General features: G+C 41.7%; 1 protein-coding gene across 1 annotated transcript in view; it reads right to left on the bottom strand.

Annotated features, from left to right (window-relative positions):
- shoc1 (shortage in chiasmata 1) overlaps nt 1-21748 on the bottom strand; it is a 117107-nt gene that overhangs the window by 76263 nt on the left and 19096 nt on the right. The window contains exons 4-6 of the mRNA XM_072591310.1: nt 20071-20161; nt 18509-18705; nt 15753-16029 (exon numbers count right to left, since the gene is read on the bottom strand). Coding sequence (XP_072447411.1) covers nt 15753-16029; nt 18509-18705; nt 20071-20161 — 565 coding nt within the window. The remainder of the gene's footprint in view (nt 1-15752; nt 16030-18508; nt 18706-20070; nt 20162-21748) is intronic.

Raw genomic sequence — 21748 nt, 5'->3', positions numbered from 1 at the left:
ACAAGTCGGAGGTCCATGAGGACAGAACGAGGAAGGTGTAATTTTTTTAAAAATCTGGCCCTCTCAGGCCCAACCTCGGAGCAGGTGGCGCTTTTGCATGTCCCCCTGACAACCCAGGAAGTCCAGGAGGCGGTGAGGCAGCTCCAGAGTGATAAAGCACCCACACCAGACAGATTCCAGGCTGAGTTCTACAAAGAATTCATAGACATATTGGCCAGACCACTTATTCACACTGTCAAGGTAGCCTCCCACCTTCTCTGAGAGAAGCAAATATCTCTCTCATTCTTAAGATAGGAAAAGCCCCAGATGACTGTACATCATGCAGACCTATATCCTTATTGAATGTGGACTTTAAAATTTTATCAAAAATGTTGGTATTAAGATTGAAGAGGTTTTACCAATCATTATAAAAGAGGATCAGACGGGGGGAGGAGAAATGAGGAAACTGGTGAAGTCCACATTGATGCCCTGGGATTGAAGTGTTCTGAGGCAGAAGATGAGGCATTCACCCCAGTTCCAAACTTCCAGCTCAGCACCATTCTCATGACCTGTCCTACCTGCCAATTTCCCTTCCCACCTATCCGCTCCACCCTCCCCTCTGACCTATCACATTCATTTCCACCTCCATCCACCCATTGTACTCTTTGCTACCTTCCACCACCCTCTTCAACCATGTGGGAAGGGAAATTGCGATCTCTAAAGAAGGAGGCCATCTGGTGTGTTCTGTGATGGAACTGCTCCTCCTGGGAGCAGATACGGCGGAGGCGGAGGAATTGGGAATACGGGATAGCATTTTTGAAGGAGGTGGGATGGGAAGAGTGTAATCCAGGTAGCTGTGGGAGTCAGTGGATTTGTAAAAAAATGTCAGTGTTAAGTCGGTTGTCATTAATGGAGATGGAGACGTCCAGGAAGAGGAGGGATGTGTCAGAGATGGTCAGAGATCCCATTTACCTTCACTTGGTCCAAGTCAACTGGCATTTCAAGTACTCATCCAGATGCTTAAATGTTGTGACAGTATCTGCTTCTACCACCCTATCCTGTAACAAGACCCATGTTTCTACCACTTTCAGGGTGAAAAATACTTTTTTCCAATCTCCTCTAAACCACGTGCCCATCACCTTAATCTTCTGCCTTCTAGTCTTAGACATACCTGTCACAGGGAAAAGATTGTCACGATCTACTCTGTCTATGTCTCTCAATTTTATATAGCCAAATCAAATAACCCCCCCCACCCCACCCTCAGCCTCCTCTGCTCCAACAAAAACTAAACCAAGCCATTCCAGTCTCTCCTCATAACTGAGACTATTAGTCCTTGGGAACAACCTGGTGAACCTTCTCTGCACCCTCTCCAGTGCAATCACATCCTTCTGATAAAGTGGCAACCAGAACCGCGTACAGTGTTTCAGCTCTGGCCTAACCAAAGTTTTATAAAGTTGTAACAAGACTTCCTTCTCTTATGTTCTACATCCTTACTAAGGAAGACACGCACCCTGTATGCCTTCTTCATCACCCTATCTGCAAGTGCTGACACCTTTAGGGATCAAAATCAACGAGGTAAAAACAATGACTGCAGATGCTGGAAACCAGATTCTGGATTAGTGGTGCTGGAAGAGCACAGCAGTTCAGGCAGCATCCAAGAGCTTCGAAATCGACGTTTCGGGCAAAAGCCCTTCATCAGGAATAAAGGCAGTGAGCCTGAAGCGTGGAGAGATAAGCTAGAGGAGGGTGGGGATGGGGAGAAAGTAGCATAGAGTACAATGGGTGAGTGGGGGAAGAGGATGAAGGTGATAGGTCAAGGAGGAGAGGGTGGAGTGGATAGGTGGAAAAGAAGATAGGCAGGTAGGACAAGTCCGGACAAGTTATGGGGACAGTTACTGAGCTGGAATCTCTGGACTTATACACGAAATCCCTTTGTTTCTCAGTGCTCCCTAGGGACGTACCATTCATTGTCTATGTCTTTCCCTTATTAGACTTCCCAAAATGCATCGCCCCACGCTCCTCAGGATTAAATTCTACCAGCCAATGCTCTGCTCAATTTATCAGCTGATCAATATCAGATTGTAGCCTAAGACCACCCTCCTCATTGTCCATCAATTTTCAATGTCATCTGCAAGCTTACTAATTATCTCCTCTCTGTTCACATCCAAGTCATTAATGTACACAGTTTAGACCTTTAGTCAGGGCACAGTTGGAATGCAGTCAGTTCTTCTATAATGTAATGGTTACATTTTTGTGTAGCCCCCCTTGATATAAAATAATCCTGCTTTAGAAACAGTGCTTAAAGTGTTGTCACTGTAATCGCGTTACAGCCAGCACACATTTTAAAAGTTCATGCTTTAGAAACAGTGTCCCTAATTCATTAATCGTGATACAGCAAATGTTCATTGATGAAACGCACATCATAACAGAATGACCTGTATAGTGTACAGTTCGGGTCACCAAAGGATGTAGAGGCTTTGGAGAGAGTATGGAAATGGCTTACCAGGATGTTGCCTGGTTTGGAGGATGTTAACTGGAAGGTCAGATTGGACAAACGTGGTTTGTTTTCACTTGAATATCAAAGGACGAGGGGCAACCTGATAGAAGTTTACCAGATTTTGAAAGGCAGAATGGATAGTCAAAGTCTTTCTCCCAGGGTTGAAATGTCAATTAATAGATTACATTGGTTTAAGGTAAAAGGGGCTGAGTTTAAAGGAGATGCAAAAAGAGGCAGAAATTTTACACAGATGGTGCTAAGTGCCTGGAATGCACTGCCAGAAGCAGTCATGGAGGTGGGTACAATAGTAACACTTAAGAGGCATCCTCACAGATATACGAATGGGTAGGCAACAGAAAGATATGGACAAGAGGCTTTTAGTTTAAAAAGGCATTATATGCTGTAGTTGTGGGTATGTTTGCCGAACTGGGAAGTTGGAAAGGCCTCATGTGTTGGCACAGTCATGGTGGGCTGTAGGGCATGTTTCAGTCCTGTATTGTTCTTTGTTCTCTTTGTATAACAAATAGCAAGGGGCCCAGCACTGATCTCTGTAGTAAACTGCTAGTCACAGGCTTCCAATCACAAAGATAAAAGTGTCTATCATTACCCTTTGCCTCCTATTTGCAAGCCAACTTTGGATCCAGATTGCCAACTTGCCTTGGATTCCATGGGATTGTACCTTTTGGATTAGCTTTCCATGTGGGACCTTGTCAAAGGCCTTACTGATGTCCATGTAAACCATGCTAACTGCACTACCCTCAATATATTTAGTCACCTTTTCAAAAACCTCACCTAAATTATCCAGACAGGGTCTCCCTCTAATAAAGTTGATCTGACTATCCTGATCAATCCTTGTCTTTCCAATTATTAACTAATGCTGTCCTTCAGAATTTGTTTCAATAATTTCCCTACCACTGATGTCAGGCTGACTGGTCTATAATTACCTGGCCTATCCATGCTGCCCTTCTTAAACTAAGGATCCATATTATCTATCCTCCACTCATCTGGCACTTCACTTATTGCCAGCAAAGTACTAAGTCTTTTGCCAGGGCCCCAGCAAACTCTTTGCTTGCCTTCCATTGTGGGCTGGGATACATCTCATCAGGATTTATGCACTTTTATACCCACTAAAACATGTAAAACCTCCTCCCTGTTAATCTTAACATGTTCTAGAACCTCGCTATGCCAAATGAAATCCCTGGCTACTATGTCTTTCTTCTCTACGAACACACATGAGACGTAGTTAACTAAGACGTCGTCTACATCCACTATCACCACACACAAATTACCCCTTTGTTCTCTCATAGTTTCCACTCTTTCCCTAGTAATCCTCTTACTCTTAATATACTTTTAAAATGCCTTGAGGTTTTCCTTGATCCCACATGCCAAAGCTGGCCCCTCTGTGCCCTCCCGATTTCCTTTTTAAACAACCCCCTCAAACTCTCAACTTTTGAAGGACCCTCCCTATTTTTGATACGATGTACCTGACATATGTTTCCTTCTTTTTCTTTTTCAAAGTCTTGATATCCCTTGACATCCAGGGTTCCCTGGACTTGCTGCCCTTGCCCTTCACTCCAGGAGGAACACAAAAGCTTGAATTCTTTTTGTACTTTACAGAGAGTTATAAAAGCATGAGGGGCATGGATAGGGTAAATAGACAAGGTCTTTTCCCTGGGGTGGGGGAGTCCAGAACTAGAGGGCATAGGTTTAGGGTGAAAAGAGAAAAATTTAAAAGAGATCTAAGGAGCAACATTTTCACGCCAAGGGTGGTGCATGTATGGAATGAGCTGCCAGAGGAAGTGGTGAAGACTGGTACAATTACAACATTTAAAAGACATCTAGATGGGTATATGAATAGGAAGGATTTAGAGGAATTAGGTTAAACCCTCCCCAGCAGCATGAGCAAGCTTCCAAGCAAAGATATTGAACCCATTCCAGTTCAGGTGCAACCCATCCACTTCTACAGGTCCCACCTACCAAGAAGCTGTTCCAATGATCCAGAAATCTAAAGTTCTCCTTCCTATACCACTCTTTAGCCATGTATTCATCTAACCTATGTTCCTAAACCTATACTCATGAGCACATGGCACTGGAAGTAATCTGAAGATTACAACTTTATTAATCTTCCTCTTTAATCTACTAACTAGGTCTATAAAATTCTTGTTGCGGGACCTCATTTCTTTTTTTCGACCATGTCTTCGTCCTGACAGGTCCACGACTGCTGGCTGTTCACTCTCTCTCTTCAGAATGGCCTTAGACATCCCTGACCCTGGCACAAGGGAGGCAACATACCATTCGAAGAATCTTGTTTACTGCACAGAACTGCCTGTCAGTTCTCCATACAACACAGAGTCCCCTATATCACGAAAGCTCTACCAGTCTTTTTTCACCTTTGCTATGCAGCAGAGCCAACTGTTGCCACTTTCCCCTGAGAGACCAGCTCCAACAAACAGTATTCAATGTGGTAGGATTTCAGGTGAATGGTCACAGAAGGCCCTGCACTGTCTGCCCACTCTTATTAGTCTTCCTTGTGGTCACCCAACACTTTTCTGCATGTGTAGCGTTTAGTTATGGTGTGACCAGCTCACTGAACGTGCTATCCATGATGTCTTCAGCGTCATGGATGCTCCATAATGAATTCATCACAAATCCAGCCGCTCCATGTGATTAATCAGGAGCTTCAGCTGCACTCACTTCCTGCATACATGGTCACCATGGACAATGGAAATGTCCCCGATTTTCCACATATTTCAGGAGGAGCATTCCACAGTGCTGACGTCTCTTGTCACTGTGAATAATATCAACTACAAATAATAATCTAGAAAATAATTACTCAATCTTACCTGATACTCACCAAAATCAAATTTCTCACTCTATCTATCAATTCCTCACAAATTGCAAACCATACAAATAAAGACTTTAAATTCAATCTTCCTCCCAGTATGACTCTCAGTCCCTAAAGCTGGTTCCCAAGCAGCCAATCCTCTTGCCTTACTTCACTTTATGAACCCTGACATCACCTTAGGAGCTCTGCTTCTGGATTCAGTGATGGTTCCATCCACTGGTCCAAGTGAGCTCAATCTGAGGCCCATTCTTCAGGTTTTTATCCAGAAGTTCTGCTGCCACTGTTACCCCTAAGTTCTGTGTTTGCCTCCACATTTGAATCAAGACTGTAATAAGATCAGCAGCTGATCGGCCCTAGCGGAATCCAAAGTGTGCGTGGATTACCAATTGCTGCCGGATAGCTTGTTGACAGCACCTTCTAGCACTCAGCTGAAAGTGAGAGTAGATCCAGAGGGCGGTAATTGGCCATATTGGCTTTCTACTACTTTTTCTGCACAGGACACACCTAAACAATCTTCCACATTGGGAATAGATGCCAATACTGTAACTGTACTGGAACATCTTGGTTAGGAACACTGCTGCAGCACAAGCGCTAATACTACTGCCAGGATGTTGTCAGGGTCCATAGCCTTTGCAATATTTAATGCCTTACCTGTTTCTTTAAATCACATGGATTGAACCGGATTGATTGATGACTGGCACCTGTTGTGCCGCAGACCTCAACAGAAGGCCGGGATGGATTCTCTGGATTGCACATCTAGCTAAAGACAGATGCAGATACTTCAGCCTAGTCATTTTTACTAATGTGATAGACTCCCCAACATTTAGCATGGGGATGTGTGTGGAGCCTCCACCTCTTGTTAAATTAATTGTCCACCAAAATCCACAACTGGATGTGGTAAGACTATAGAACTTAGATCAGATCCATTGACTGTGGGATGACATAGACCTACTGCATGTTGTTTCCACTCTTTCGCATGGAAGTATTTATGTGTTGTCCTTCTTCACCAGGTTAACACCTCTCTTTTTTTTAGGTATGTCGGCTGGAGCCCTTGGATGGTAACTAGGGTTGATCTCCTGGCTGGAGGATAATGAAAGAGCAGGAAACATGCCAGGAGGCTTCAAGTTGTGGTTGAATATAGATCTGTTACTATTAGTGGCTAATAATCGCTTATGAATGCTCATTCTTGAGTTGCTAAATGCATTGGAAATACATCTTGTTTAGCAGGATACTAATGCCAAACAACACAATGGAGGGTATCCCCTATGTGAAAACAGGATTTGATCTCCACAGGGACCAACCTGTAATCACTCCTACTGTCATGGATGGACGCATCTGCCACAAATAGATTGATAAGGACAGGGTCAAGTGGATTCTTCCCTTTGTTGGTTTCTTCATTATTACTGAAGACCCAGTCTACAGGCTATGTCCACTGGAGCTCAGCCAGCTGGGTCAGCAGTGGTACTACTTGGTGATGAGCATTGAGCTTTCTAATCTAGAGCACATTCTGCGCCCTAGGCATCCTCAATGTTGTAAATAGTGTTCAACATGAAGGAGTACTGATTCATCAGGCAATGCCATGAGGGCTGTTAGCTGGCAATCACACCATTTTTTTGACCATGTTTGACCTGGTGTCATAAAATTTCTGGAGTCATTTTTGAGAATTCCAAGGGCAACTCCTTCCTGATTGAATACCATTGTGTCAGGATTTCTGGTGATGGTTGTGACCAAGACAGTGTCTTTAAAGTATGATTCTATGAAAATGACTATGCCTGTGCGACCACTCTCCCAAGGACATTGTGAATGAGATGGATTTAAAAGCACAATCAATGGTAACATGATCACTAATAGGTTAACTGTTAATTCCAGATTTTACGAAATTCAAATTTCAAAATTTCCTCTGATGGGATTTGAATCTATGTCTCCAGAACACAAAACTGGGGTTTTGGATTACTAACCTAGTGACACTACCAATACACCATTGCTCCCCTTGAGGTACTGTATTGTCAGCCCTTCATGGTTGTTGATTCAAAGTCCTGGAATTCCCTTGCCAACAATATTATAAGTGCCCCCTCCATCCTAAGAACTGTAGCAGTTCCAAAAGGTAACTGACCACCAGCTTTTCAAGAGCAATTAGGGATGTGCAATAAATGCTGGCTAGCCAGCAAATCCCACATCCCATGAACAAATACAAAAAAGTAACCAAGTACATAGGAAATAAATAGTCTATTTCTTAAATGCGGCAGATTAGACTCTACTGAGAAAAGCATTCCCATTCATAAATACACATTTTGACATTCTCCAGACACTTATAGAGTAATTGAGTCATACAGATGTACAGCATGGAAACAGACCCTTCAGTCCAACCTGTCCACGCCGACCAGATATCCCAACCCAATCTAGTCCCACCTGCCAGCACCCGGCCCATATCCCTCCAAACCCTTCCTATTCATATACCCATCCAAATGCCTCTTAAATGTTGCAATTGTACCAGCCTCCACCACTTCCTCTGGCAGCTTATTCCATACATGTGCCACCCTCTGCGTGAAAAAGTTGCCCCTTAGGGCTCTTTTATATCTATCCCCTCTCACCCTAAACCTATGCCCTCTAGTTCTGGACTCCCTGATCCCAGGGAAAAGACTTTGTCTATTTGTCCTATCCATGCCCCTCATAATTTTGTAAACCTCTTTAGGGTCACCCCTCAGCCTCCGACACTCCAGGGAAAATAGCCCCAGCCTGTTCAGCCTTTCCCTATAGCTCAAATCCTCCAACCCTGGCAACTTCTTTGTAAATCTTTTCTGAACCCTTTCAAGCTTCACAACATATTTCCGATAGGAAGGAGACCAGAATTGCATGCAATATTTCAACAGTGGCCTAACCAATGTCCTGGACAGCTGCAACATGACCTCCCAACTCCTGTACTCAATACTCTGACCAATAAAGGAAAGCATACCAATGGCCTTCTTCACTACCCTATCTACCTGCGACTCCACTTTCAAGGAGCTATGAACCTGTACTCCAAGGTCTCTTTGTTCAACAACACTCCCTAGGACCTTACCATTAAATGTTTAAGTCCTGCTAAGATTTGCTTTCCCAAAATGCAGCACCTCGCATTTATCTGAATTAAACTCCATCTGACACTTCTCAGTCCATTGGCCCATCTGGTCCAGATCCTGTTGTAATCTAAGGAACCCTCTACACTGTCCACTACACCTCCAATTTTGGTGTCATCTGCAAACTTACTAACTGTACCTCTTATGCTCGCATCCAAATCATTTATGTAAATGACAGAAAGTAGAGGACCCAGCACCGATCCTTGTGGCACTCCACTGGTCACAGGACTCCAGTCTGAAAAACAACCCTCCACCACCACACTCTATCTTCCAATTTTGAGCCAGTTCTGTATCCAAATGGCTAGTTCTCCATATATTCCATGAGATCTAACCCTGCTAATCAGTCCCCTATGGGGGACCTTGTCGAACGCCTTACTGAAGTCCATATAGATCACATCTACTGCTCTGCCCTCATCAAGCTTCATTGTTACTTCTTCAAAAAAACTCAATCAAGTTTGTGAGACATGATTTCCCACACATAAAGCCATGTTGACTATCCCTAATCAGTCCTTGCCTTTCCAAATAAATGTCCATCTGTCCCCCAGGATTCCCTCCAACAACCGAGATCAGGCTCACTGGTCTATAGTTCCCTGGCTTGTCCTTACCGACCTTCTTAAACAGTGGCACCACATTTGCCAACCTCCAGTCTTCGGACACTTCACCTGTGACTATCGATGATATAAATATCTCAGCAAGAGGCCCAGCAATCACCTCTCTAGCTTCCCACAGAGTTCTCAGGTACACCTGATCAGGTCCTGGGGATTTATCCACCTTTGGCCGTTTCAAGACATCCAGCACTTCCTCCTCTGTAATCCGGACATTTTGCAAGATGTCACCATCTATTTCCCTACTGTCTATATCTTCCATATCCTTTTCCACAGTAAATACTGATGCAAAATATTCATTTAGTATTTCCCCCATTTTCTGCGGCTCCACATAAAGGCTGCCTTGCTGATCTTTGAGGGTCCTATTCACTCCCTAGTTACCCTTTTGTCCTTAACATATTTGTAAAAACCCTTTGGATTCTCCTTAATTCTATTTGCCAAAGCTATCTCATGTCCCCTTTTTGCCCTCCTGATTTCCCTCTTAAGTATACTCCTACTTCCTTTATACTCTAAGGATTCACTCGATCTATCCTGTCTAAACCTGACATATGCTTCCTTCTTTTTCTTAACCAACCATCAATTTCTTTAGTCATCCAGCATTCCCTATACCTACCAGCCTTCCCTTTCACCCTGACAGGAATATACTTTTTCTGGATTCTTGTTATCTCATTTCTGAAGGCTTCCTATTTTCCATCCGTCCCTTTACCCGCAAACATCTGCCTCCAATCAACTTTCGAAAGTTCTTGCCTAATACCATCAAAATTGGCCTTTCTCCAATTTAAAACTTCAACTTTTAGATCTGGTCTATCCTTTTCCATTACGATTTTAAAACGAATAGAATTATGGTCGCTGGCCCCAAAGTGCTCACCCACTGACACCTCAATCACCTGCCCTGCCTTATTTCCCTAGTGTAGGTCATGTTTTGCACCTTCTCTAGTAGGTACATCCACATACTGAATCAGAAAATTGTCTTGTACGCACTTAAGAAATTCCTCTCCATCTAAACCTTTAACACTATGGCAGTCCCAGTCGATGTTTGGAAAGTTAAAATCCCCTTCCATAACTACCCTATTATTCTTACAGATAGCAGAGATCTCTTTACAAGTTTGTTTCTCAATTTCCCTCTGACTGTTGGGGGGTCTATAATACAATCCCAATAAGGTGATCATCCCTTTCTTATTTCTCAGTTCCACCCAAATAACTTCCCTGGATATATTTCTGGGAATATCTTCCCTTGGCACAGCTGTAATGCTATCCCTTATCAAAAATGTCACTCCCCTTCCTCTCTTGCCTCCCTTTCTATCCTTCCTGTAGCATTTGTATCCTGGAACATTAAGCTGCCAGTCCTGCCCATCCCTGAGCCATGTTTCTGTAATTGCTATGATATCCCAGTCCCATGTTCCTAACCATGCCCTGAGTTCATCTGCCTTCCCTGTTAGGCCCCTTGCATTGAAATAAATGCAGTTTAACTTATTAGTCCTACCTTGTCCCTGCCTGCCCTGACTGTTTGACTCGCTTCTGTTCTCAACTGTACCAGTCTCTCTTTCCTCACCATCTCCCTGGACCCCTACCACACACCACCCCCACCCCCCCCACACAACCGTACTAGTTTAAATCCTCCCAAGCAGTTCTAGCAAATTTCCCTGCCGGTATATTAGTCTCCTTCCAATTTAGGTGCTGTCGGTCCTTCTTGTACAGGTCACTTCTACCCCAAAAGAGGTTCCAATGATCCAAAAATGTGAATCCTTCTCCCATACACCAGCTCCTCAGCCATGCATTCATCTGCTCTATCCTCCTATTCCTGCCCTCACTAGCGCGTAGCACTGGGAGTAATCCAGATATTACTACCCTCGAGAACCTTCTTTTTAAATTTCTGCCTAACTCTCCGTAATCTTCCTTCAGAATCTCAACCTTTTCCCTTCCTATATCATTGGTTCCAATGTGGACAATGACCTCTTGTTGGCCACTCTCCCCCGTGAGAACATTCTGCACCGTCTCTGAGAAATCCTTGATCCGGCACCAGGGAAACAACACACCATTCTGCTTTTTCTTTGCTGGCCACAGAAACATCTGTCTGTACCTCGGACTACAGAATCTCCTAACATAATTGATCTCTTGGAAGCTGACGTACCCCTTGTTGCACTAGAGCCAGTCTCAATACCAGAAACTTGGCTGTTTGTGCTACGTTCCCCTAAGAATCCATCACCCCCTACATTTTCCAAAAGAAGCATACCTGTTTGAAATGGGTATATCCACAAAAGACTCCTGCCATCGGTGCCTACCTCTCTTACCCTTCCTGGAGTTAACCCATCTATGTGACTGTATCTGAGACTTCTCCCCCCTTCCTATAACTGCCATCCATCACATACTGTTGCAAATTCCTCATCGCTTCTATCTGTCTCTCCAACCGATCCACTCGATCTGATAAGATTTGCATCCAACAGCATTTATGGCAGTTGATGGACAGTTCAACACTTGTCAACAAGTCTTAACAAGTTGGAGAGTTCAAAAGGGGTTTATATTCTGTATCACTTATGCACAATGTTCTGCATAATTATCAACCCCAAAGAACACCAGGAAAGAATCACTGATGACCGTTCAAAGCTGTCCTGGAACAATATCCACAGGCATATCCTATTTATCTAAAGGGATATGTTGGCTAATCAAAAGAAATGTACTAACAGCAAGCTTGCTTTTACAAAGTCTAATCCACAGTTTGAGTTACAGATAAAAGGGACTCCAAAAACTGATTTAAATCACCAGCTTCCTCTGTCAGCTATGGTCCACTGCTAATCTTGCCCTTACGCAAGTGAAAGGTTTGGGAGTAGGAATTGGGAAGCCTAATTTCTTCGGGACTTTTCACCATGGCAGAGACACACTCCATCCTGGCAAAACTCAGGGCTAATATTGTGACTGACCATGCTAAGTCCAACATATGTACTCAGAACCTTGAAGGAGTATAGACTCATTTGTGAATAATTCGTAGTCTCTTAGATTATCGTGACTATGTTTCCTTGAGAGGTCAGCTAATCCAAGACCGAAACGTCAAAAGAGTGCAAACAGGGCCCTGTCAGACTTCCTTCCGTGTAGAGAAGATCTACATTGAAATCAGAGCAGCTAGCTTGGCAATTGCAGCTACAAAAGAGAACAAGCACATAATTAGATGAGATGTAGATTCTTCATTCGGAATTAGAGTCATAGAGATGTACAGCACGGAAACAAACACTTAGGTCCAACTCATCCATGCCAACCAGATATCCTAATCTAGTCCCATTTGCCAGCACTTGGCCTGTATCCCTCTTAACCTTTCCTATTCAAATTAAATCTTGTAATTGCCAGCACTTGGCCCATATCCCTCTAAACCCTTCTTATTCAATTTAAATCTTGTAATTGTACCAGCCTCCATCACTCCCTCTGCCAGCTCATTCCACACACACACTGCCCTCTGCGTGAAAACGTTGCCCTTAAGGTCCCTTTTAAATTTTTCCCCTCACCCTAAACCTATGCCCTCTAGTCTGGACTCCCCCATCCCAAGGAAAAGACCTTGTCTATTTACCCTATCAATGCCCCTCATGCTTTTATAAACCTCTATAAAGTCACCCCTCAGCCTCCGACACTCCAGGGAAAACAGCCCCAACCTATTCAGCCTCTTCTTATAGCTCAAACCCCACAACCCTGGCAACATCCTTGTTGATGCAGTTGATCAAATCCAAAGCAAAGTGTAACTGCTAACACAAGGCCTGGGCACAAGAGGGCACCAAAGTCATCAGTAGATACTGTTCCAGATGCTGAACTAAAAGGGCACACAAGTGTGAAGTATGTCTTACCACTGACACAGATGCCATGCCTGTGGGAAGAGAGCCCACTTTAATGTATTACAGGTAGAAGCCTCTGATTCGCCTATAATACAGATTTCCTAGTGTGTAAGTAGATGATTCGCAGCTAGTTGAAAATCCTTTCCCGGGGCATGAGGCCCAACTGACAGAGGACTGCTGGAGCATGAAGCTCCCTGTCAACAAGCACAATACAACATTTGAACTTGATATAAAGTGTAGCTATCTCTATTCTCTCTGATCCAGTATGCAGTACAGAGGCTCAGACCATAGATCCTACAGCCCTCCACAGTCTGCCATCATGGGCTGGCAGAACCTCATTAAAGATCTTGGACTGCCTGATAACAAGGTTTTGTGATTCGCTACAGCTTTCCAAATAAACAGAGAAATCTGCATAGCTTCTTTACTCAGAGGGAGCAGGGAAAAGCCAATCTGACCCAAGGCTCTTAAATGCAACCACTGCCAACAACATCTACACCAGCAGTCGCAGACAATATACTGCCTTTCTGGGAGTAGGTGGACAAACATGCATGTCACTGATCAAATAATCAGAGAAGGAAACCCTGGACCATGTATTGCACTTTGAGGAAAGACTGGGGTAGCAACCAGCAAGACATCACAAACAATGCTGATCAGCTGGAAGAGTTAACTCTGGACCTCATGTAGCTCTGTGGGGATAGTGAGGAGATGGAGGTGACACCAAGAGGCCACAGAAATAGCATACCTCCAAGACAGGCTTCCAGAGAGCCAATAATCAGTCTTTCCATAATAATTTCTACTCAGAGGAGGTACATGGCCAGAATTGACAGGAGCATAAACCAGCTCCACTCCAGATACAGTCCAACTGGTGCCAGAGCCCAAGCAACGCAAGGGACAAATTGAAACAACAGCAGTGCTTCAGCCCAATACTGAAACTAAGACTTTGCTTTCAGACAATGAATTGAGTACAACAAACTCTTAGAAGACCTTCCAACTTTAATATCCAGCTTAGGGATCCTGACAGCAGCAGAAAACTTGGAACCCACTGCAGAACTGGAAGTTTACTCTAGTTTGAACCTAGAGGGTACCAGAGGTGAGACTTCAAAGAGTTTGAGGGAAATTGTGCATATCCCAAACATAACCAAGGAAAACCAGGGAAGAGCCTCCTCACAACTCACTTTGGGGAAGAAGGCTCAGGGAAGCGCAAGCCTTCTATCCTCAATAGAAATTGGAAGAAAAAGGACTCACAGAAACCAGAAAAAAAACTGTAGTTCACCAGTAGACACATCTGGGGAAACCATAACACCAGCAATGTGACAAAAGTTGCCTTCAAGACATCCTTCCTGCGGCAAACTGTATGTCACAAATCGATTCCATTGTGAATGTGTCACATGTACCACAAGTGATCAGAGTTGATACTAAGGTGCTCCTCACTAGACAACTAATACCGTGGTCACACAATACACAGACCTGAAGGATGTCAGCCTTACTCAGCTGAGCAACAATTGAGAGAACAAGACAAATGGTTCATCCTGCCAGTAGGCAGAGTGGATTACAATCTGCTGTATTGAACTTCACCAAAGAAAATGAAATGAATAATATTCATCTTTGCTCCTTGGAGGGAAGTGTGCACTTAATGCCAGTCCTCCATGAGAAGGAATACAGTTAGTGATTGAAGCTTCATCATAAGAAACTTGGCAGGGACAGGAGTGGACATTGGTTAATGAATAGAAATATAAACATATTAGAACACAAATGATGAAAAATGATGAAAACAATGTAAACACTCAGGGACAGAATGAATACTTGGGAGGGTGGTGTAGTGTAAGAGAAGCAACTACCAACAGAGTAGCTAATGACATCACTAGCTGGGGCATTAGGACATGTGATGGGCAGTGTGTAAAATGTCCTGTTGTAATATGGTCATGCAGAAACCTCTCCCTAATATGGAAATATCATACATAGTTCAATAACAGGCTGTGGCTAAAAAGACCTAATCTATGTATATCCCTGAGCATATGTACAACAATTTCAGCTACAGATCTTCAGTTGCCCTTTCAACAAAAAAGTTTTGTTTTTACCTGAAAAACATTTCTTCAGTCAAATGCTCTCCTTTTGAATTTTCAAATGGATCCTTTAAGGAATACATTTTCAATCTGCTACTGAGGTTATGCAATCTCGGTAACTGTTTTTGAAATTCAGATAGGTAATCTCCAAATACCATTTCATCATGCAGAAAAAGATCTATAAGAAAATTAAATGTGATTTATGCACATCATCAATTTTGGACAAAGCTTCAAAACCAGCAAATTGCATTTCTTTTTTGCTATTTGATTACCTACTACGCATGATTGCTCCAGTTTTATAGCACACCATTCAAGCAAATTCAATATTATATATACTAAATCAAAGATATATTACTGAACAACCTTGATTATCCGAACGAGACGGGCAGGGAGTATTTTGTTCAGATAACTGAGAGTTTGGATAACCGATTGTTCAGATAATGAATTGCATTTTTACGGGACCTTGAGATCTTGTTCGGATAATCCGAAATTTGGATAATTGATGTAGATGGAGGATTAGGGAGCAAGAAAATAAAAAGGGGCTACATTGGGACAGCTCCCTGATGCCTGCCTGTCTCTGGGAAAATTTTCTGGGAATAAAATCAGCAGCCTAGTCCACAGTTCGACCTATAACTAGGCAAATGAAGGCCCCAAATAGGGGCTATTACCCAAAGGCAATGGCTGCTCCTGCCAGAATGGTCACCCAGCAATATGCAAACCCTGCCTCTTCTGGATGGTTAGTAGGCTACATTAAATGGCTGCATCAGGAGGTTGCAAGACTTTAAAGGTTCTAAGTGCAGCTAAAGAAATTTCCTGAAGAGTTTATCCTTCCTACCTGAGACTCTTCACTGTACTGCGCCTTCTTTCACTTCTGACTTTCTGAACATCGTCATTATGAGGTAGCCTGCCGGGGTCTATCTTGTGTTTATAACGCCTGATGGGGCTGCTGACTGGACATTGCTCTGGCCCCTCTTTTTGCCTCCATAACCCCAATTTATCTACCATTGTTAAATAGACCGGGCTCCAGACTTCATTGGCTGTCTCTGGAAAGAAGACAACTGACATCCCACCACAGCCACTTCTGGCTTGGTAAGAACAATAGATTTCCTTTCCTAAAGGACATTAGGAGATCAGATGGGTTTTTATGACAATTGATTGTGAGAACATAGTTGCCATTTGGATAACTTTTAATTCCAAATTTCATTGAATTCACACTTAACCATCTGCCATTCTGGAATTCAATTGATGTCCCAAAAAGAGTAGAATGGATTCTATATTACTAGACCTGAGACATAACTCCTACAGCACCACCTCCCCAATATTGCCATTTCTTCACTTGTTGGTTCAAAATTCTAGAACTCCCTACCTCATAGCACTGTGGATATCAAAACATCCCCAGATCTGCAAAGTGGTTCAAGAAGGCAGGTCCAGTGACATTACTGCTATTCCACCTGCTCCCCTGCATATCTGGGGAAGAGCTGCTTTATATAACTACACTACCTATTGATCATGGTCAACTACTCTCCTCACTCGCAAAATCCCCTGAAAACAACATGAATTGCAATTTTTGAGGAGATTTGTAGCTCAGGTTATGGTTCAGGTTCTATTTGTATGTTTTGGTCGGTGGGTGATATCACTTCCAGTTCTTTTTCTGAGAGATTGGTGAATAAGGTCCCAATTGATATGTTTGTTGATGGAGTTCTGGTTTGAATGCCAGAAGTGATATCACCCACCACAACAGACCAAACACAAACAGAAAGCGGGACAGAACACAGCACTTCAAAGGAGGCTCACTGATAATGTTACTAGCATGGTGATGAAATGTCTGAGAACAAACAGAACCATAGAATCCCGACTGAGGAAACAGGCCTTTCAGCCGAACAAGTCCACACCGACCCTCTGAAGAGTAACCCAGCAAGACCCACTCCTCTACCCTATTATCCAATATTTATCCCTGTCTAATGTACCTAACCCACACATCCCTGAACACTATGGGCAATTTAGTCTGGCCAATTCACCTAACCTGCACATCTTTGGATTGTGGAGGAAACCAGAGTACTCAGAGGAAACCTATGCAGACACAGGTACAGAATGTGCAAATTCCACACAACCCAATCTGCCAACTCAGTGAGTAAACTTACAACCTGAACAAGATGAATTTTCAAAGAAATGAAAATTTTATTTAGTAGGCCTATTTTCACTAAAAGGACAACTGCTTTAAGTGCAGACAGTTTTTCTTAAAAGGAAAAATAAAAATCTTTTAAAAAGTCTAATGAAACTAATCCAAAATGGGGTTACGTCATATGCTATTGGAAACTAGTTTGAAAATGGACCCACTGTACACAGGTGCACAGCAATGAGGTTGCATTTCAGATGGTGTTCGTGTAAAATTCCATAATTTGAAGACTTTCAAAATATGCCTAGAGTTCATTCAAACCAGGCAAAAGCCTTTTAAGCAGTGTGCTCACACTCAATACTTATTCTTTTGCTCCCCCAGCTAATAGTGCATTGGATGTTGTGCTGCTGACATTGGTCAAATAATTAACCTCAAGGATTGATTGACTGTGGTTTTGTTTAAATAAAACAGTAAAACATATTGAAAGTTATAAAAGAAACATTACAGCTGACCAACTCACTTCAACATGTGTGTAACTATACACCCAGCCGATCCTATGGGTGTGCAGAGTTGCAATATTATATAGGTACAGCTGTAGGGTCCCTTCATCTGAGCCAGGAGACCCAGCTTTACTTCCCACCTGACTTCAGAGGTGTGTAATGACATCTCTGAACAGCTTGATTCAAAAATATCTACATGCAATTCTTGAGGTCCTGAAAGGTGAAATCTTTTAAAGCCAAGCAGCACTTAAATCTCATCGAGAGTATATTCCCCACTACAAAATGACCTGTCCAAATTTCCACAGCACATTAGGAAAGTTATTTAAAAACAGCAAAAAAATTATCTGGGAAAAATATGCACCTGTAATACTGAAGATTACACAATCCTGAAACTACTTGTTCTTTCCTAATGAAATATATGGTACATCCTAAATCAAGCCTTACAGATTTTAATCATAAATCTATATTACACATCACCCAAACATTAAATTTGTGGAGTTAGGAAACATTTACATCAACCTATGAGGTGTCTGAAGTGAAGAGTAGTGTTAATTGTATACAGATGTGCTCCTATACAGGCTGAAAGTTGGGCTACTGGTTGGAGGTACACAATGTATTTTTGTAAACAAACTCTTGTAAGTGTGGAAGGATTAGGCTCCTGGTTGATCCTTCGTCATCTGGTTATGAGAGATATTAATTTAGAATATCTGGTCGGCATGGACGAGTTGACCAAAGGGCCTGTTTTCATGCTGTATATTTTGATGACTCTAATTATGTTTCCAAAAATAGCACAAAGGAAATATCTTCACTTTTGCCATCAACTTGTACATTTATACTAACAAGTGTTGAAGGGTAAATATATTGCATACTTAGTAGACATACGAAATGCAAATATTACTTAACAAATAGTTCACATTCAAATAATGACATTTTCTTCAATCAACAGGTTTCATTGAATTAATATCAACACATTACCTGGTTCTGTTTGTGATTTCATATCTGTAGGATTAATAATCTCAAATATCTCTTGTTCATCCTTTGCATGGTTTTGAATATCTCTTCTTAAAAGTGTGCTCATATCTTCCAAATCAATTTGAGAGCTCGGGTTTGAACTTGGTACAATCTCTAAACCATCATTGCCAATTTGGCAAGCTATAGAATGAATACATACTCTAAAAAGTTGTAAAACAAGGTGAAAAGAAATAAAGAAGGATATATCCATAAGATGATGGTTATTATGTGCATTATGACAAATAAGATACTCAAAAGTTGAATATCTCCATATATCTTATGCCTATGATTTGTTGCATCATAACACTGTACATCACTGCAGTAGGAATAAATAATACTGGACATATGATGAGTGTAAATGTTCAAGGTCAAGTTCAAACAGGCTTTATATAACACCACAAACCTATCAGAAGCCTTCTCGAATGTGAAAATAATTAATAAATCTCCAGAGTAACACACATTTCTGTTTATTGAATTTCAACCCAATATATTTCCATCAGTATGCTGTTTCCGCCTCATTTCCCAATTGCTATATTCATGCTGCAGTACACTAGTACTAACATTTTTAAAACGGGATTAGAGGCAACACAGTCAGGAACGGGTCACTAAACACCTTGAAGCATGTTATATCGCCATTCAATTAGAGGATGGTTGATCAGATTCTTAACTCCATCTTATTTCCATGTTAGCTTCATATTCTTGCATGACAAAAAGGCAATGTTTAATTGACCTGCCGCATCAAAACTTTGAGAAAAAGAGTACCATATTTCCACTACTTTTTGTGAAAGTAATTGATTTTTGACATAAGCTTAGAATGACCCAGCTCTAATTTTAAGATTATACATCTCTGATTCTGGACTTGCCCAATAGAAATAATTTCTCTATAAATGTTAACTTTAAAAAACAGACTACCCCATAAAATGGTGGGAAGTTCAAGTCCTTGCTTCCTCAGCTCAGAACTCCCAAAATGTTCAGAGCAAAAAAAAGTATAAACAATTCTCTGCAATGAAATTAAACATGGAGCTCTCTCTTGGCTCTGGAGGAGAAAAAGAGTAAGGAGAGAGCAGAAAAGGTAAAAGAGGAAAAGAAAGCATGTGACTATCCACGATTAAACATTTTGGTAGGCATTAATCTATCCCTCCAACTCCACAGGTTTGTGTTTCCAGCAACCCCTACTCCCACAAACAGCCCCACAATCTTAAATCAAAGATATCTTATGGTCCAAGCACAATCCTTCTTTCTCATTTCCTACCCTGTCTCTAACACCCATACTGTCCAGGTTCCTTTTCTTCCCCTCCCCACTGTTTCTTATCACCATCCAGTTTCCTTCATCTTATTCTCTCCCTGCTTTCATATCTCTTTCCTCATCCCTGACACCCATCCTCAATGTGCCCTAATTATGCCTCCACCCTATAATCTTCCTTTACCTTAAGTCTGCACTTGTTCTCAACAAAAGTCAATCCTATTTGTGATTGAGTAGTATTTTTTAAAATTTCAAAATTGTAAAGTAAATGTTTGGGTATTACCGCTCAAGAAAATTTTCTGTACAGATGTGTTTCTTCCATTCAGTCAATACAGAGTCACAACTCATCAGTTTGGATGTAGAAAGCATTGTCCCTGCCACAAATAATTTAGAGACTTACCATTCTCTTTAAAACAAGGAAGATAAAAAGTTACAACATCTGAAATGAAAGTAGAAATATAGTGAAGACTAAATTGAGTAATGAGAAACAGAACAGTTTTCAGCTTTTCTTGTAGTTTGCACTCTGAAAATTAGTAAATGAAACTATTAACCATGTTCTGTAATAACCTTCCCATCAATGCTGCAGATGATCTGACATACTTTAAATATGTACAACAACATTTCAAATGATGGAATAAAATGTTGCAAATTAATGATGATGATAACTTCAGATAATACATTATTAACCAGAATCATGCCAATGAGATAGGTAAAATAAATGACAGGACTAGTAAATGCCATGCATAACCCTCACCATAAGACTCTAAATCACAGGAGTAGAAGTAGGTCATCTGACCCATCGAGACTGTTTTCTGTTCAATGAAATTGAGGCTGATCTGATAAATCTCAAATCTACTTGCCTGCCTTTTCCCCAAAACCTTGATTCATTTACGGATTAAAAATCTGTTTATCCCAGACTTGAATATACTTAAGATCCCAGCTCCTACAGCCTTCTAAAGGGAAGAATTCTACAGACTGACTACCCTCTGAGAGAAACAAATTCCTCCTCATCTCTTAAATGGGTGACCATTACTCTGAGATTATATCATCTGTTCCTAGACTCTCCACATGGGTGAATAATCTCTCCACATCTATTATATCAAGGTCCCTAAAACTCTTATATGTATCAATAAGGTTTCCCCTCATTCTTCTAAACTCCAATGTGTATAAGCCCAATTTACTAAACCTCTCCTCTTAAGAAGATTCCTTCATACCAGGAATCAACCTAGTAAACTTCACTCGTCTGTCTCCAATATCTTTCCTTATATTTTTCCTTAGATAAGAGGACCAAAACCACTCACAGTATTCGAACTGTGGTGTGACTAATGCCATGTATATTTTTAGCAAGATTTTCCTATGTTGTATTCCACTTCCTTTGAAATAAAGGCCAACAGACCATTTGCATTCCCTATTATCTACTGAACGTGGATGCTAGCTTTTTGTGTTGCAGTTATTTCTGCAGTTTCTGCAGTTATTTCCATTCAAATAATATTCAGACCTTCTATTCTTCCTGCCAAAGTGTATAACTTGCACATTGTATTCCATCTGACAAGTTTTTGCCCATTTGCTTAACCTGTTTTATGTTTCTGTAGACTCCATGTAGTCCTCACTCCTTGCCTTCCTATCTATTTTTGTGTCATCTTCAAACTTGACAATTGTATATTCACTTCCATCATCCAAGTCATTAATAATTATAAATAATTGAGGCCATATCACTGATCCCCATAGCAATTCACTAGTTACAGGTTGCCATCCTGAAAATGCCCCTTTATCCCAACTTTTAACTTCTATTATTTAGTCAATCCTCCATCCATGCTAACACACTATCACCATCAATAGTCACAGGTGAGGTGCCGGAAGACTAGAGGTTGGCTAAGACGGTGCCACTGTTTAAGGAGGGTGGTAAGGACAAGCCAGGGAACTATAGACCAGTGAGGCTGACGTCGGTGGTGGGCAAGTTG

The sequence above is a fragment of the Chiloscyllium punctatum genome, chromosome 2 (genome assembly GCF_047496795.1).
Source record: "Chiloscyllium punctatum isolate Juve2018m chromosome 2, sChiPun1.3, whole genome shotgun sequence".
Lineage (NCBI taxonomy): Eukaryota > Metazoa > Chordata > Chondrichthyes > Orectolobiformes > Hemiscylliidae > Chiloscyllium > Chiloscyllium punctatum.
This window is presented reverse-complemented; position numbering and strand designations above follow the sequence as displayed.